This window comes from Carassius gibelio, chromosome B14 (genome assembly GCF_023724105.1).
Source record: "Carassius gibelio isolate Cgi1373 ecotype wild population from Czech Republic chromosome B14, carGib1.2-hapl.c, whole genome shotgun sequence".
NCBI lineage: Eukaryota > Metazoa > Chordata > Actinopteri > Cypriniformes > Cyprinidae > Carassius > Carassius gibelio.
In genome coordinates this window covers 16,875,967-16,895,538 of record NC_068409.1, presented here as the reverse complement: position 1 = coordinate 16,895,538, position 19,572 = coordinate 16,875,967, and the positions used below count along the sequence as shown (strand labels likewise).

General features: G+C 38.4%; 1 protein-coding gene across 1 annotated transcript; it reads right to left on the bottom strand.

The window, feature by feature from the left end:
* Positions 1 to 4,331: 4,331 nt before the first annotated feature.
* LOC127971141 (uncharacterized) lies at positions 4,332 to 18,653 on the bottom strand. The gene is made up of 3 exons (XM_052573955.1): positions 18,385 to 18,653; positions 11,465 to 11,625; positions 4,332 to 7,764 (listed from the first exon to the last, which is right to left on the bottom strand). The coding sequence occupies exons 1-3, from the start codon at positions 18,398 to 18,400 to the stop codon at positions 6,904 to 6,906; spliced, it is 1,038 nt and encodes a 345-aa protein (XP_052429915.1). The 5' UTR covers positions 18,401 to 18,653; the 3' UTR covers positions 4,332 to 6,903.
* Between the last annotated feature and the right edge of the window lie 919 nt (positions 18,654 to 19,572).

The following is a 19,572-nucleotide window of genomic DNA, read 5'->3' as shown; positions in this document are numbered from 1 at the left end:
ACGCTTTTATATATATATATATATACTCCAGGTCTTCTGATTTGATCTTAAATGAGCTGCTGGCACTAATTTATCTCCAGTATAAAGCCGTTCTTCACCTGACAGCTCGTGTAGGGTCACGGAAAAACAACAGAGACCAATGAAAGAGAGAGGAGAACATCTCAAGCTCATCCCGATTTTAAGGAACGGTTAGAGTTCATTAGTTTACGTTGAGGATTCTTGGACTTTTAAAAGCCTCCAAAAATAGTCCTGGACGGATGTGTTTGTAGAGACAGATCAGATACTGTAATCTCTGACACTAAAAGCTTTTTATTTACCTCTCGGTCGCTCGCTCACTCATACGTTCACAGACACATGTCTCTGTGCTCATCGAACTGAGTGTGTCCTTCACATTCTCTGGCACAGCTTTAAACCATCACCTGTTCCCCTCACACACTCCAGCACATGTGGACCGGGGTTTCTTCTGAGAATCGAGGACGAGTTTCAGACCAAACCACTGGCTATTGACCTGATCCTATCATCACGTTGGTCTTGATTGGGAACTGTGGCTGTGTTTTGTGACAGCGTTATGGCGTGCACACAGCTTTGAACCCAAAGATATCACTGCATATGTATCTTCAAAGAGAAGCTGAGCACAAAAGGCTTTAGAAACTAGCTCAAGTTGAGAAATGCATTGATTATAAATATACTTTATTTGATACCTAAAGAGATACCATTTAGTATTCAGTCCTATTTTTTTGTATGCAATGTATTTTTGGGGGATTATTAGAGAGTCAAGCTGTTAGTTTAGCAAGATGCAAACATCAGACTGTATTGAAATCAAGTGCAAATGCATTAAAAAAATTTTTATCATGGTTTCAACAAAAATATTAAGCAGCAAAACTTGATTTTTTTGTTCATATTTGATGAAATGTTTCTTGAGCAGCATAGCAGCATCTTAAAAGTATTTCTAAAGCATCATGTGACACTGAAAACTGGAGTAATGATGCTGAAATTCAAATTTGATCACAGGAATAAATGAGATTTTAAAAACATGCATAGCAATTAATTGCAATTTTTCACAATATCACTGTTTTTACTGTATATTTCGGCTTTCCAGACCTTCTTGGAGGAGCACGGTTTGCATGTAGAGCTCTTCTAATCAATCTCTTATGAGGTGTCACTCGGTTAAGATGCTGTCTATGTAGGCATTAGATAGCAAGCAACTTTACACACACACAGTTGACTCATTCACCTACATTCACACACACCGAGCTCTCTGTAGGCGATCCAAAACAATCATCCATAATCTTTTCTGAAAGCATGTTGAATAACACTAAAACACGCCACGGTGCATTAAAGTCTGTTTCTCCTCGAGGGCAACACTCATACACGGTGACTGTGGTTACCGACGCTTATCTGGGAGGAGGATCAATTGATTAGGCAATAAACCCTAGGTTTCCCCCGCACCGAGAGTCAGCCCAGCCCTGCAGCCAAACACGGGATCCTGGGTGAACAGGAAGGGCTGGGCTACAGGTGACACACAGACAAAGCACAGGGACGGAAACCGGCAGAATCGAGCAGAGAGAGACCGAGACAGAGAGAGAGAGAGAGAGAGAGAGAGAGAGAGAGAGAGAGAGAGAGGAATGCAGAAACTCCCTAGGCAGTGCAGCAATCCTCTGGAGAGAGAAAAAAGGAATTTTTATGTGCTGCAGGTGATCAGGAGAAAGAGAGAGAGAGAGAGAGAGAGAGAGAGAGAGAGAGAGAGGGCGAGAGACTTAGGGCCTCATTTATAAAATGTTGCACAGAAACCACCCAGGTAAAAAAAAATGTACACTTACATAATAAAGTGCTTTATATTTGTACTGAATATTCTAAAAATTATTCTTCAGGACTTCTTAAGTTAAACTAAGTGTACTCAACTGCGCTATTTTGGGAAAGCATGAATATGAACTAAAATGTGACTCTGAAGCACAAAACTAGTCATAAGGGTACATTTTTTGAAATTGAGATTAATGCATCACATGAAAGACGAATAAATAGCTTTCCATTGATATATGGTTTATTAGGCGCGGACAATATTTGGCTGAGATTCAACTATTTGAAAATCTGGAATCTGAGAGTGCAAAAAACAAACAAACAAAAAAATTATTTACATTTGTACAAATTAAGCTTTTGGCAATGCATGTTACTAATCAGAAATTAAGTTTTGATATATTTACGATAGAACATTTACTAAATATCTTCATGGAACACGATCTTAACTTAATATCCTAATGATTTTTGGCATAAAAGAAAAATCTATAATCTTGTCCTATACAATGTATCGTTGACTATTGCTACAAATACACCCCAGAGACTTCAGACTTCAGACAGCTTCTGTGCTCCAGGGTCACAAATGTGCTTTTAACACACAATTTTAAAATGTATTTAGTCATCAGTTCTAGTACACTTGAACCCATCTTTAATCAAACACTAGTACACTCAAGTGTATTACAAGTGCTAACTGTAACTAAATCCATTTTTAAAGAAAGTAAAGCACATTTCATCACAGTTCATATTTATGGTGTGCCAAAATAGCTGACCTTAAACTTGTCTTAAGAAGTATTCAAGAATAATTGTTAGTATATTGAGTAGCCTACATAATTAGTGTGTGAAAGTAGAGTACTTTATGTACATTCTGGAAGTAGGTTACACTTCTTTTACCTGGGCAGTCTGATTGAGAACGGAGAGAGTGATGAAGACGGATGACAGACGAGTGATTTATTGTGTGATTGTGTGACTCCAGCTCTGCAGCACAGATGGAGGAAAGATCCGGACAGACGCCATGGCACCAGATGAGACGGGCTTTAAACTCCAACAAATAAAACTACTTTACTTTACACACACACAGAGACATAAACACTCTCACACACACTCACACTCTCACTGATTCAGAGAAGTGACACGTGGTGATGATACACACACACACACACACACACACACACACACACACACAATGTGGCCTTTGTTGCTGATGTGTGGTCATCCATTTAGGGGCCGAAGCTAACTGGACTCTGCATTACGCATTTCGCTGAGTGTTCAGCCATGTGTGTGTGTGAGTGTGTGTGAGTGTGTGTGAGTTCCTCCTCACCAAACTCATCTTTTCCCGTAATTTGTTATAATTGCACATAAAAGAACGTGTCACACCCCTGTGTGTGTGTGTGTGTGTGTATAATGACATGGGTATGACACAGGTATTACAAGGAGAGGGAGACTTATGAGGACATAACCCATGTCCCCATTTTTCAAAACACTTATAAATCATACAGAATGAGTTTTTTTGAGAAAGTAAAAATGCACAAAGTTTCCTGTGAGGGTTAGGGTTAGGTGTAGGGTTGGTGAAGGGACATAGAATATACAGTTTCTACAGAATAAAAACCATTACACCTATGGGATGAACACACTTTACACAGAAACAACCGCATGTGTGAGTGTGTGTCTGTGTCTCTGTTTGTATGTGCGTGTGTGTGTGTGTGTGTGTGTGTGTGTATGTGAGTGTGTGTGTGTGTGTGTGTGTGTGTGGGTGTGGTGCTGTGATAACTCCAGTGCAGGTGTGTTGCTCAAAGGGAAACACAGATTCTCATTGATCCTTTAATTTTACCCCAAACATAGCCCGAGGAAGAGAAACACTAAGCACCTGAACATTGGTTGTTTCACTTCTGGCTGATTGTGTTTGCGCTTCAATGTTTACGCCATTAGCCTCAGTGTGAGATGACATTTAGTTTAGATCTGGTCTATGTGTGTGTGTGTACCTGCTCAACCATATTTTGGAGACGAATTTGTGAGTTAAACTTGAAAACCTGATTTCGTAAACATATGCCCCGATAAAACTGTAAAAACAAAGTAAAAAGTAAAAGTAAAAAAAAGCGGAATGTTTTCTGTTAGGATTAGGGTGTGGATAATCTGTTATAGTATTTCGAACAATATGAAAACAATAGAAGTCTATGCAATGTTCCTGTTTAAGTAAACGTGTGTGTGTGTGTGTGTGTGTGTGTGTGTGTGTGTGTCAATAGGTGAGCGCCAGGGAAGAGGAGAGGCGTGAGAGAGAGATAAAGGGGAAGAGAGGGATGAGAGGATGTGGGATTACATGAAAGAACGGAGTGGTCATAAATTTAGCTCAGACAGACGAATAAAACTCTCGCTATCCTCCCAGTCCCTCTGGTTTTTCCTCAAGGGGTAAGAACACACACACACACACACACACACACACACACACACACACACACACACACACACACACACACACACTGTGTAGCCAGTAAAGGTCTTTTGTACTCTCTGCAAAAAAACCATGTGACACCATACAGTCGTACCCAAGAGAAATAAATAGTATTAAATAAATATAACAGACATATACACACAAACAGAAATCAGTGTACAGATTGTAAACACTTCTATTTAAACACCCTCTCATCTGCATTATAACTCACGGTCATCTGTGCAGAACTATGATATATATATATATATATATACCATGGTACATTTCCAAAAAACATTGTATTATTGTACCTTTTTTGTATCACAGATTCTCGGAGGTACACTGGGGTTTCAAATAAATACCTTGGTATATTATTACATACTGTGGTATTTACGTAACACCCCAATAAATCTTCAAGAACGCTTTGCTTTCATGTACAAGCATGGGAATGTGGGACTGAATGGCTACTATTTTCACATACTATGGTATTTGCATGTAATCCTAAACTACTTTACTACTATTACCATGATACCGTACCCAAAACACGACCCTTTTATATCGTATCTTGATATATACCATTTTTACCATATTCACTTACCATGGTATTTACATAATACCCGATGTTTCTAGAAAAATACCACAGTGTTACTATTTTACATTTTATAAAATAACAAAAAAAAAAGTATTACCATTGTTCAATGCTTAAAAACATAGCAATGCAAAAGTACTTTGAATTATACCATGGTATTAAATTATGACCTTATTCACATACTCACACACATACTTTCTATAAAAAAACAACAACATAATATTACCATTGTACATTTTTCCAGAAAACATAGTATGCCTAAAAAATATTAGCAAGTTTTTGTATAATAATCTTTCATGTGTTTGCTTTTCTGTCCGCACACACACACCATCTGAACATCAGATTTGTGCATGTGTTTCCAAATGTGTAGGAGTGTGTTTGTGTGTCTGGAAAAAGACGAGTCAGTGTCAGTGAGGCAGCAGAAAACTCTCCATTGTTTCTTTGATTATGCCACATTTCCTCCACTTTTGCCCGTTGACCCTTTCATTGCCGCATGACGCCGAGCGTGATTCACTTTCCTTCTGCTGAATCACGTCTGGCTCTCTCAAAGAGCGCTCTCTTCCCTTTGTCCGTGACGTGCTGGTGGCTCTCTTCTGTTTGGTGATTTAGTGCAAAGCGTGACCGTCTGAGATCCTCAGATCTCCATCCACCGAGCGTGAATCAGTCTGTGCCCAAACCTAGCGAGCTGGTCTCCCCACGCAGATTTCACAACAGGTTCAGCTCAGTCACGCACATTAGCAACCGGTCCAACAGAGAACTGAAGGGTTTGAAAGTGACTTATGTGTGAGCTGTGCTAGATATAATAAACACAACTCTTTTTATACACTGCATGTGTGACCCTAGAGCACAAAAACTGTCATAAGTAGCACAAGTATATATTTGAAGCAATAGCCAACAATACATTGCATGGGTCAAAATTATTAATTTTACCTCTATGCCAAAAATCATTAGGATATTCAGTAAAGATCATGTTCCATGAAGATATTTAGTAAGTTTTCTACCATAAATATATCAAACTAAATTTTTTATTAATAATACACATGTCTAAGAACTTCATTTGGACAACTTTAAAGACTATTTTCATACTTTACTATAAGTTAGGAGTGGATCATTTTATTATTTGTTTTGCCGTTCATGCAACAGTAATTTATTACAGTAATAATTTTCATTAGTAAGCATTGCTATCTGATAAGAACTTTGTCTCGTGCTCTTATGAATGTTTTAGCATGACTTTGTGAAAGGATTGATGTAGCCTGGCTTTCTTCATGACCTACATTTGCATATTTGCCACATTTCATTCTGTAACCTACTTGTTACACAGATCTCTGTGCTAGTGTTAATATATGAAAGTGTTGTTACTGTTTATGACAGATGATAACGATCATTGTCATTTGTCATTTGTCTTATCGAATGTTGTATCCAGTCAGCAATAAGGTGGCCATGACCTCTATGAGCCTTTTTATGTTATTATTATCATTACTGTCAGTGCTGGCGATGCAGTGTTGCCAGGTATTACTACAGTAGCAAACAAACACAAGCCCAAAACCAAAAATAGCATAAACCAAAATAAGCTGAAGATAAGGATATCTCTAACTTTCAACCTCCCATTTTTTTTACATCCTATGACATCACAATTAATGGAAAAAACGAGTCTAATGGCACTTATAAAAACTGGATCTGGCAACAATGCAGCTCTGTTCACACCCTCACTTAAAGTTCTCTCTCAAGCTGCATTCACGAAAATTGCTGTCCATCATGGATTCTGAACTAGCTATGCAAACCGTCTAAATTTATTTATACATGCAGATACTCATAAAAGTAGTTTTAAAGTGCTAATTAATCACTCAGAGAACCTCTGATTATAGTTTTGAATATTAAAGGTCTGGATCCCGATGACCTCACAGCTGGTTACATCTATTCTATCCAAACCTTCATTTTGCCATTAATTTTCATAATTCAAGATTTTTTAGCTTCTAAAAAAATACTAGTGTTCTAATAATTTTGGCCACCTCTGTACATCGCATTTTTTTTATGTTTTGTGAAATTTTATTAGAAGGCAGCTCGCTAGGTTATGAAGCAAAGTCGTTGTTGTGTCTCAAGCGCGCTGAAGTCGTTTCTTCAGTCTGGTGAAGTCTTTGGCGGATCTCCACAGCCAGCTCTGCAGCTCTCTCAGTACCCAGAATCCCTCCACTTTCCGCGAGAAGTCATTCGACGCGGGACGAGATGCCAACACAGGGGCAGCCAGCAAAGTGTGGACCTCCGCGGTCGACCCGCCGTACTGATAAAGCAGCGAGAGCGGAGCGAGTCCGGCGTGAGTGGACCGAGCCGCTCGACGGTGCTGAAGAGACGTCGCTGAAAAGAGCACAGGCTGCTTTACCAATGTGTAGTTCGCGTTGAGTTTTAGGATCTGCTCTTCATCCACGCTCAACAGTCTTCTCCGTTTCCCCCATCTCTCCATTCCTTCCTCTTTCTCTCTCTCCTCTCGGGCAGCCCAGCTCACTCCTTCTTTTCTCCGTCCTCTCCTTCCTCTCTTCAGATCCGCCCGAGTCGTTCCCTCTCTCGCGGCCTGAGGCTCATGACTCCTCAGAGGAGCAGGGCTGTTCTGAAACTGTGAGGAGAGAAGTGGGGCGTATCCTTGAGCGGGCGTGGAGGGCGGGAGGCTGGGGTAGCCCAGGGCGTTCATCAGACCGGATATGGAGCCGAGGAGCCCGCTGAGGCCGGAGCAGAAGTGCATGAGCGAGCTCTGGAGATACGGACACAGGGTGGAGCGCGCAAGCTCCCTAACAGCACACAGGAGCACGCTATACGCCCGCTGGTTCTGCGCCAGACGGGCGCCGTTCTCCAGCCCTCGCCACAGATCCACCCGCGTCGCTGCGCTGGGCACGGACAGAGACGAGCTGTTGGGTCGTGGAGGAGAGAAGCCGGGATCGCTGAACGGAGGCCCAAGATAGGACAGCTGAAGAAGAGACAACATTTTAGAATATGAGTTTAGTCATCTATATCGCCATCTCTGTTTGAAACCTGCAATTGCAGTTATTTTGCAGAATTATTTTATTAATGTGGGCTGTGATTTTCTAACGATCCCAAAGACACTGATTGGCATTGATTAGCATGCTCAGGTGTGTTTGATTAGGACTGTAGCGCGGATGAATCTAATGTTTCGAGGAGTACGTGTGGCACTAAACAATTAAGGCCGGGCATACATTATGCGATTTTCATCCGTTTTTGAGCCGAATTCTGACTCGTGCGACTCTTTTTTTGGGTCGGGCCGATTTTCAGCATTTTCGTGCGCCGTTTGTCGTGCAGTGTTAGTGCAGTGTACAAGGGGAAAGGAGAGGCGATTAACATCTCCCGACCGGCAATCGGTTGGTCAGATGGATTTCTGACATGTCAGAAATTTTGGTCGCCTCTCGTGAAGTATCGCACTATTGAAGCAGGGCTACGGACCGATTTTCCGCGTTTCCCTCAAACCATAAACGAAACCATGTTGACATGGCGTGTAGCGTGGACTAAAGTGATGGAGGGAAAACTTGTGGAGTTATGGCAAAGAAAAATAAAAAAAATAGGGAAGAAAATGCCTGCTTTCCTCCAGTTCCCGTTGCAAAATGGATAAACCATATTGGCCACGGCCTCCGAGCCACCTGCGCGTCTAGATATGCCTACACCTTTTTATTTTTTTATTTTTAAATTTCAGCACACAGAATTGCGCATATCACCAAAGAATGGCGTTTACCACCACAAACATCCGGGTTCTGAGGGATCCTACGTGTTGATTCGGTTCATTCCTCACGTATAGTGTGAGCAGTCAAATCGCAACTGGACGATCGGACCGTTAAGTGAGCGCATAAAAATCGTGAGCTTTGGCTTTACATCGCAAGTGATCTACTCGTACAGTGTGAGTTAGTACCTTGCCGAAATTGTGCCGAAATCGCACAGTGTATGCCCGCCTTAAGTAACAAGTCTGACACTTTTGTTCTGACCAACTGAGGAAAAAGCATTACAGTACAATGGTGATTAAATGTAACGTGCAAATGTGAAAATTATTATTACTGTTATACTTTGTTCTCAAATCGTTCCTGTTAACACCGTATTAGTGTTCTTACACCATTCGAATCTTATATAAAGAAATAGTTTCAACCCAAAAAGTTAACTGTTCTCTCTTCGAACTGGTTGTCTTTGAAATTTTTTTAAATCCCATGTAGGCTATCTGTAATCAGATGCACATTTAAAACTGAAATATAATCTAATTTCAGTCGCTTGTGTTTTATAAACACAATTTTTGGATTACAATACGCCATCAAAATGATACACTTAATGAATCCAGCTGCTGTGAGAAAAGGCTATAAAGGAAGGCTACATTTTTAACCAACAAAAGTAACCGGCTGTAGTTTTAATCAAACACATCTGATTCAGATCATCAGCTCATTAGTGGTGACTCCAAGACCTGAACCGGGTCAGACAAAGGAGACATGCAAAATATGCAGCGTTTAGGGGTTAATGACCACTGTAGTGCACTCTTAAAGAGACAGTTCACCCAGAAATAAAAACTCTGTCATCATTTACTCATCCTCCAGTTGTTCCAAACCTGTATGAGTTTCTTTCTTCTGCTGAACCCCACCCCACATTGAAAACCACAGTTCGTATGATTTATTTTTGTAAGGAAAATGCTCTCTAGTGCAGGTTTCCTCAAATCTTGCCCTGGAGGTCCAATGCGCTGCCAACTTTAGCTCCAACCCTGATCAAAGTCACATGTCTGTGATTTTCTAATGATCCCAAAGACACTGATTGGCATTGATTAGCATGCTCAGGTGTGTTTGATTAGGGTCAGAGCCAAACTCCGCAGGGAAGTGGATCTCCAGGTCCAGATTTGAGGATCCCTGATCTAGACTAAAATCTTGCAATTACTAGTTTACATCTCGCAAATGAGACATAAACTCAGAGTTTTAAAGTCAGACTTTTCTTCCCAGAATTGCAAGTTTCTATCTAGTAATTCAGTCTTTATAACATGCAATCGTGAGTTATGAATTCAAAGCTGTGAGATATAAACCTGTACGAAACTGTCTTTTTCCCAATGAGATAGACTTTGTGAGTTTATATCTCAAAATTCTGAGAAAAGAAGTCACAATTGCAAGAAAATATATAACTTGTAGTTGCGAGTTAATTTAATGCAATTCTGCCAGATGCAAACTTTGCAATTATTATTTTTTAATTCAGTGTCAGAAACAGGCTTCTTTACTAGATTGAGAATGTTCTTTTAAATATTACATGCATCCAGTGAGAAATAAGCAGATTAGTTGATGCTGGTTGTTTGTATTTCTTTTGTTGATAGTTCCACCCAAAAATGATCATTCTGTCATCGTTTACTCACTCTCATGTTGAGCCAAACCTGTATGACTTTGTTTTGTGGGACATGAAGAGGACACAATGGAAAATAAATGGTAACCAAAAAACTATTTGTTTACCAGCATGCTCCAGAACATCTTCTTTTAAGTTCCACTGAAGAATAAAGTCAGACGGGTTTGAAACTTCATGATTTGATTTCAGGTTTTTGATTGGACTTTGAAATGTGAGCGTTTCATTCAAAGTGGAGGCACATGAGCGCAAGTTTTTAGGAGTTTAAGTGCAATAAATGATCAGAGGATTCTGGATGCGTGACCAGAGAGAAGTCTGTCATTTCACTGGAAGATCCAGCTGTGACATTTTAACTAAAAATCACTGTAAAACTTGACCAAGTTTGGACCAGTTCTCACTATTAACTAGTTGCTTATTACCATGCATGTCACTAGCATATCAGTTGTTTATTTATAAAGCACATGAATCTTTTTAAATCTCTTAATCCACCCCATGACTAATCTTAACAGCTAACTTACTATTAATAACCAGCAAATTAGGAGTTTATTGAGGCTAAAGTCAAACCCCAAACTAAAGTGTGAGCAGCATCAGAGATGAGCTGTTCATTTCCATTGCATGCCAACTTTAAGTTAAATAAAAGCTATTTAAAATAAAGATAAGCCCTGATGTGTTCCTCCACAACGATCTGTTTCGATAGCAAGTAAACTCATAAATACAGTGGATAAAACTACTATCAAACAATGCACACAGGTGTCTATACACCATACTAGACAAAAAGATACTTGTTTTCTAATATTCTTGGATCAGGAAGCATTTATTTGACAAGTAAAATTACTTATAAGATATTATGTCTTGTTTCCTGAAAACATTATCCAAATTTTGTAAATATTTGCTTAAAACAAGTGCAAATATCTGCCAATGGTGTAACTAAAATAATCTTGTCCATCTTGTAATTATGATATTTTTTTCTTATCCCCACTGGAAGATATTTTCACTTGTTTTAAGCAAAAACTAACACAATTTGGATAATGTTTTCAGGAAGCAAGACATAATATCTCATAAGTAATTTTTCTTGTAAAGTAAACGCTTCCTGATTCAAGAATGTGTAGATATTTATACTAGAAAACAAGACACAGATACTAAGGAAGAAAATCATTTTTTGCAGTGCAATTAAAACTATATGCATTCAGGAGATAAAAACTCTGGGAAGGGCATTGACAGGAAAACATCAATAAACAAAAGCATCCCATTTATGGTCTCACACACACACACACACACACACACACACACACAGAGGGACTCACGTAAGTGTCTCTGATCTCCTTCAGCTGGTGGTCCAGGTATTTTGTCAGCTCGTATGTCCTCTCGATGGAGCTCCTCTCGTTGGTCAGGATGAGTGTTCGGTCCAGCACCTGAGCGAAGCCGACCCCAGCCGCCAACAACAGCAGCACCGCCACCTGATCGACTGAAAACACCGCCTTCACTGCATGCACAACTCAACGTTTCACGTGCATTTCTCTTTTTTAGAGCATTTCTGTTCATGAGATGCATTAATAATTCCATAATTTCTTAAAAATCCTCCAGTGAGGACCGTGATATTGTGTTGAGGAATAGCAGCAAGTGGAGAAAATCTGTCTGTAATCAGCTCTGGGTAAATGTTTGGCTTCTAAGCCTTCACACAAATTATGGCGTGTCATTTTAGTGAATTTTTGTAATATGGTGGTTTCAGCTGTAATTCTTTTGAGGTATTCAAAGGAAAATAGTTAGTTTTATGTTATGCTTTGATCGCAGAGGTTTAATTTCATGCAGCTTTATCTGGCACTGCTTCTGCTACCGCCTGTGTTTATAGAGATAGAGAAGCTCTGCACAGGATTATTAAAGGGAATTATGTTCATATTGGGTCATAAAAAGTTGTGTCTTACTTCAATATTTTAATGCATTTTTTTAATTGCGAGCAATTCATTCATGCATTTCATTTTTTAAAAATTATGAAATTTGTTTAATCAAAATATCAAGTCCCCGCCCTACTTATTTTTTTTTTGTTGTTGATAATCTCATTTCCTCAGATGTTTCACAATAAGGAAGAAAAGATCTGTTTCATCATGACTTTGAGAATCCATGAGCCCATTTTATGATAGCAATAAATACATTGACCCCAATTGTATTTGATCACACAAGCAATGCTAAAATATCACAAAAATAACAAAAAAATCATTTAAATAAAAGCATTTTGAATTTGAACGAATAGTTATTTTGCTCAAAACATCATATTAATTATTAACGTGATTCAATAATATTTGACAAACTGAAAGTGTATACTTTTCCCTTTCATTTTTAATAATTTGACGGACAGCACTTTTTCTGTGTGTGTGTGTGTGTGTTTTCCTTTTTCTTTTTTTTCTTTTTTTTTGAGTGTGTGTGTGTGTGGTCCTCTGCTCTAAGACGTGTTTTTGTTTTGGAGTGTGTGTGTGTGTGTAGGTTTCTGTTTTGGATGATGTGTATATACATGCCTGTACACAGACCAGTGCATTTGTTACATCGGGTGTTGAGCGCGAGTGTGTGTGAATGTGTCCATCCAGAGACCCTTTTAGCCCCGAAATCCCAGTGAGAAAAAGTGAGCAGATGAGCACGAGCCTCTGAAGTGGTGAAAGGGTCACGCAGTGCTCCTGTTCTGAGCCTCGGGGAGTCTTCGGGCACAAACACATCTCACACCGTGTCTCTGTTCCCGTTCTTTCTGTGTGTCATGCATTCAGAGAACATGGCAGAGATGTGTAATTACTTGTTTGAGGCATTGTGTTTTCAGCAGGTGTGAAATATGTGCGCCTCCTCCCCTACGCTTTCTCTTTTCATCTCTCTTCTTCTCCTCTTCTTGAACCTCTCGTCCATTTTCCCTCAATCCTTTCTTCTCCCGGTTTTTTTATTTTATGGCTGTCACACATTGTTTTCTCCTCGTATCCCCCCTGTCAAGTTCTCTAGGTTGTTTTTCACCTTCTCACACACACACACACCCAGGTTTCCTCCCTTTCTTTAAGTGGTTTATCTCTTTTTTGCCCCCCGGCCAAAATAACAACAGCTTATTAACCTCGATTAGCTCTGGCAGTTTTTCTTTTCAGAGTTTTCTCTCTCTGATTCGCTCGTTCTTCTTCTCATCTGAAACTCTTCACTAAAGCACACACTGATCCCGACACACCTTTCCCTCAACACAAGTTCACGATGATCATCCAAGAAGTGCAAGAGTTGAGCAGTGCATCTCCGAAATCCTGATCCGACGCAACGTTAAAACATCAGATCCGCTGAAATCTTCCATTAATGTCTTAGAAACACTGACTGACATCTTATTCTTATTAAAACGCTCTTTTGTTCCAGTGCATAACTGGATAAGAGCACCCCGAGGAACGTTTTATTGCTCCAAGGTTTCTCTTTCAGAGCTCAGAAGACTCGGGTTTGTTTCATTAAAGCTTTAAGATCGTCTCAAATGCTTCTGCTGTTATATTTCTGAAGAGAAATGGTAATAGACAACTGCTAATGTGTCCTATATAAATAAAGCATGTTTATTGGCATCAATGGGTCTATGAAGAACCTTTAACATTTCTGCATTTGATGAACAAAGCGTGGTGTTTCAAATGCTTTTATAAATGGTTCCTTTTAAGAAAATGTACTGAAAAATCCTTAAAAGTGGTCAAAAATGCTTTTCTATGGTATTCACTGCAAAAAAATAAATAAAAAAAAATAAAAAAAAAATTTGAGAGCTCTAAAATAATGTGGATTTATGCCCCTTGCAAAACTTTGATGATATATATATATATTTTTTATCTCTGGATTTTGATCCAGACTGATTTATTTTGATTATTTCTTAAAAAAAAAAAAAAAAAAAAAAAAATTAAACAAAGTTAAACACTTAAAAAAAAAAAAGGTTAAACACTTTAATATTGAGTTTTTTTTGTGTGTTAGGGTTAGGGTTTTCTGTGGGTTTTCTGTGAAGAACCTTTAATATCCATAAATCCTTGCTATTCTTTAAATCTTCACACCAATAATTGTTCGTTTGTGAACTGATCAAGTTCTTTGAGGAACCAAAAATGGTTCTTTAATGGCATCAGCCAGTTTTTAAACCTTCATTTTTAAGCATGTTTAGGCTCTTTTTCTCTGAAAACAACTGGACAGGCAAATACAACTAAAATATTAAAGAAATCTTTTTTTTTTCTTTCTTATGAAAGTAGGCACCACTCATTTTTTCCAAACAAAACAAATATTTCAAAAATCCGAAGCCGTTGGATGAATGTCGCCGGGCAGAAATCATAACTCTGACTGCTCAGAAAACTCTCAGCACATCTTATTTTTACAACATTTCCTTATCTTTCAGTTTGAGCGGAGATAAAAGTGGTGTTTCTTAGCAAACACAGATAATTAATCTCTGTTGATTCGGAAACTGCAGTCATACTAGATCTTACGGAGAATCACATGAAGAATGTTCTCCTCTCTCGTTGCTTATTTGGATGTGAGCACAACAGCCCAAAAACAGAGCACTGGCATATTTACATAACCCCTGAAACAAGTCCCCCGCGACTTTATTGAATAACAGCGGCTTTCATTAGGACGGATCTGTGTATGTGTGTGTGTGTGTGTGTGTGTGTGTGTGTCTCCTGCAGCTGGCAGCAATGATATGAAGTCAAATCGGTCTATCAGTCACTTGCTGTCTTTCTCTCCGCCTCACACACATGCACACGTAGACCCTCTCTTTCCGTCTTCTGACTGATTTGTTGCCTCTGTGTTAACACTAAACAGACCAGCCTCCGAGGCTCCAGTCAACAATACCCAGAATTCAGCATTATGGTGCAATATCATAAAACATGTTCCCAAATATCACATCATATAAAGTTATATTGCCCATATGATGGGCTGGTCAGCACAAAGAGCCTAGTCTTTCATATTCATGAGCGAGTGTGTGTGTGTGTGTGTTTGTGGAGGGTCAGGGTCATGTTGTGTGTCTGTGTACAGTTAAAGTAGAGATTTATGTGCAGTCTGCACTCAATCAAACGTGCATTCCTTCACTGACTAGACACACACACACACACACACACACACACACATGCATGGCACTAGATGGATGTTAGAATATAAATGCATCTTTAAACACACGAGGGACATCCGGCGATTGTTTCTAGATGCATCAGACCAGGTTTCAGTGTCTCGTTCGTTCACACACTCCGTGATCTCTCTGTGGAAATTTAGGTTGAATTTGAAATGGATGGAAGTTGGCCTGAAATGTTGTGGGCTTTGCCAAAGACCTTCAGAACAAAGAAGGAATGGACAATAAAACCTGTGCGAGGAGAAAAATCCTCACTTTCCCTGAACTTTCTGTCTAGAAGTGAGGTTCTTTATTGGCTCTGATGCTTTAACATTCATGAAATCTTTCCATTGCACTAAAGGCTCTTTACAAAATAGGTTTCAAAATGCCATAGAAGAACCATTTCAGTTCCCTAAAAGTTGCTAAAAGAACCTTTTCTTTTTCTTAATACATTTTAATAATCTAAAGAAGCTTTTGTGCAGCTGAAAGATTCTGTGGATGTTAAAGGTTCTTCATGGATCCGTCAATGATGATTTTAAAGAGTTTTTATTGGTAAATGTTCTTTAGATAAGTAAAAAGTCCTTCTTTTTAGGAAAATTCACTGTAAGGTTCTTTATTTTATTGATGGTTCCCACGAAGAACCAAATTATGGAATCTTTCAAATTCATGACAAGGTTTTGTTCAAAAAAACCTGGAAATAGTTGCAAAACAAACAACAACAACAACCATAAAAATAACTGTTAAATGAAAGGTTCTTTTGGGAACCAAAAATGTTCTTCTATAAAATGAAGATTCTTACTTGACAGTGATGGATTACATTTTTTTTTAAATGTAAAAATTTTCTTGATATTACACGCTTTAATAAGAAACAAACCAACAAACAAAAATCACATTTTTACCCAGCGACTGGGTTTGTCTTTTTTTAGAGTACAGAAAGATTTGTAGTAGTTCTGTAGTTCTTTAGATTTTTAAAATGTTCTTTTCATTGCGAAAAATAGTTCTTTTAGGAACAGTTTACTGAAAGGTTCTTTAGGGAATTCTTTGCTGACTGATGATTTCATGAAGAAACTTTCTCAATCTTTTTATGACACGAAAGATTGTTTAAAGCAGAAAATGTTCTTTAGATTATTGAAAATATATGTATTTTTTTAATTATTTTTAGGACCGTTCACTGAAATGTTGGTTATTTCATCAATGGTTCCTCGAGGAACCTTCACACTAATATTCACACTAATAAAAAAGGACTGTTCACAGAAAGGTTCTGCAGCAATAATAATAATAAAAAAAAACTTTTGAAGCCTTAATTTTGAAGAGTTCCCAGACAGTTATCTTCTTCTCATGCCTTCTTCATTATTTTTTTCTGATGCACTATATCTTTTTTAAATGATCTCTTCCCTCGTCTTCTCTCTGACTCAAGTTTCTCATTTAACATCGTCCGACTCAAGCCGAATGAAGAGCCGTTCTATCTGCACGTCCAGTCTGGAAGATCAAGGAACTCAAACCGTTTGAGATGGAAAGCAAGACAGAAAGAAAGAAAGAAAGAAAGAAGAGGGAGAGCGAAAGGGGCTTGGTGAATCGAGGGGCCATGTTAATTTGGGAAAAATGTAAACAGCATGTGTAACTGTTCAAACCGTGACCGACTCATTTTATATCATTCCCCTGTGCTCCCTCGCTCCTTTCTCTTTTAGAGAGAATCTGGGCTGCGTTAGCCCTCTTTCCTTTCCTCCATCACTCCATCCCTCTCGTTCTCCTTAAGCCCTGCACTTCCTAAAGCTCTTCATCCCTCCACCTCTCTCTCTCTTTTTCCCTAATCTGTCTCTCTCGTCCGCTTCTTCGTGTGAATTAAACTGCACATGCATGGGGCTCTGTGACATGATAATAGTTTGGGGCTTTTTTCTGAGTCCATCTGTGTGAGTTTGAGTGTATTTGACAGTTTGGGCTGTGTGTGATTGCTGTGATAGATGCATGTGGGGCAAAATGAACTGTAACGGGGAAAAGAGTGTGTGTGTGTGTGTGTGTGTGTGTGAACAGACTGCTCTGCTGCTTTGTTCAGGCGTAAATCGCATCATTTCGTCACACACTCTTCCTCCTTTTCACAGACATGCATGGCTCCCTGAAGACAGGTGCTGTGTGTGTGTGTGTGTGTGTGTGTGTGTGTGTGTGTGTGTGTTTAGACCCTGACTAACTTGAATCATGTACATTCTCATATCAGTGTCTGTTAACAAGACAGGGGTGAGTTAGCTCTATGGAGTGAAGAATAACTCGTCTTAGTGTGTCTCTCTGTGTGTGTGTGTGTGTGTGTGTGTGCTTCATGTGAGGAACAGATTTATCAAAATGTAGTAAAAAAAAAAAAAAGCACTTTAAAAGGACATTTGAAAAACATCTTGTATTTGAAAGGCTCATTAATAATGTGTTGCTTTCTGAAATCAACAGGTTTAACACTGATATTTACTGATATTTTAGGAAATGCTTTGTGCTTTGGACAGTGCTTTGTTATAAATGTATATTTTAGTGAGAAAAGTGATTTACAGTAATTACAAAAAAGTAATTACATTTTAAACTGTTTTTAAGAACAACCTAAAACATGCATATCTCTCATCTAACTAACTCTATGTTCAACTCAATTAAAAAGTACTAGTTTTAATACTTAAATAGCTTATATCAGTCTCGCGCACGCCTATGCATATGCAAATAAAAATAAATAATTAAGGAGACTTTCAGGGTCAATATTTCCATCGATTATTGGACATGAAATGTTAAAGGCATCTAAACTAAACAAGAGCCGTTAACTCACTTTAACGAAATAGACTTGCTTTGCTGCACAGACTGTTACAGGCCTCTCAAACTCGAAGCAGTTTTTCAGAGATTTTATTTTTTCAACAGTTTTTTTTTTTTTTTTATTAGAATAGAAGTCAAACTATTAATAAAGGAACTAATGGCTGAATCACTAGTCCATATTTTCACCTTGCAAACAAATTTACGCACACATGCACAAAAACAGTAACAGCCTAATAATAATAATAATAATAATAATAATAATAAACTAAAAGTTAAAGCTCAGAGAAAAACTCGGATATTTATATATAAATTAAAAGCTGATAGAATAATGGTGCTAATAATAATAATAAATTAATCAGAGTTAACTGTGAAAATCCTTACCTTTCCAGCGAAGCATGTTCAGGTTCAGATCCGTTTATTCTTTCTGAAGTTTGAAGAGTTCTGGATGAAATGAGACCGAGCCCGTTATTTTCGCGCGCGCTGTCCGGTGCTTTAATAGACTCTCCCAAAACTTCTTGATTAGTCTCTGCCTGGAGTAATAGATAGAGAGAGGAGAATATGTGTAGAGTGATTTATAAAGAGAGAGTGTGTGTGATATCCAGGTATCTTCAGTGTGTCTGAGACTCAGTGAGTGATTTCTACACATGCACCTCTCTTTCTCTCTTTCTCTCTTTCTCCTCCTCTTCAGTGATTCACTGTTGATTCATCTCCTCTGAAGTGAAGGACCCTGCCACGAGACTCGGAAACCACAGAGCTGGGAGGAATTACACTTCTGACAGAGATTTCATCATTCCTCCAATTGTTTTCTCACCAAGTGCATGCTTTGTATTATTTTTGTTCTCAGATTCTGTGACTCAATTATAATTCGTCGTTGAGTAATTCATTCAGAACGGACCGTGTGTGTGTGTGTGTGTGTGTTTGACCCAGTCTCTGCTCGTCTATGCGTCACTCCTCTGGTATTGCGTTTATTGACAGTGAGATTATTGAGGTTGTGTGTTTAACACATGCGTGGGTTTATTTCAGAGGCGTGCTGAGAGAATAAGAGCTTCATCTGACCGCGTGACATGAACAGAAGAGGAAGGATTAACACTGGGATTATTGCATAACTCTTCTGAGTCTGTGATGTTTGATTGATTGCTGTCAGATCAAGTTTGATCGGATGAATCGTGATGCTGGCGTCCTCTGCTGTTTAACACCGGGACCTTCAGTCAAACATAACTTTTAGATTATTATATCTTTAACTGTATGCTTATATTGTTTTATTGAACGCAGAAGCGAAAATCTGAAGTCGGGTTTATTTATTTAGTTTGCTATGGCGGGACAAAAATAAATAAATAATAAAATATATAAATTAACACAATGTTAAAGATAATGCACGTACCGGAGAGACAATAAATGCAAACTTTATTTTCTGATTCAAATATTTTGAATTTAATGTATTATTATTTATATGAATAGTTTATATTAATAATAATATAGTAGTAATAATATTGTGTATATATGTTAATATAATGCAATAAATAATAATATGTTAACATGAAAGCATTTTAATCTTTTAAACATGTTTTT

Excerpts from the sequence above, each read along its gene's own strand:
- LOC127971141 (XM_052573955.1), bottom strand. Across the intron at positions 7,765-11,464 it reads AGGAGATCAGAGACACTTAC|CTGTCCTATCTTGGGCCTCC; the intron begins GTGAGTCCCTCT and ends TCTCTTCTTCAG.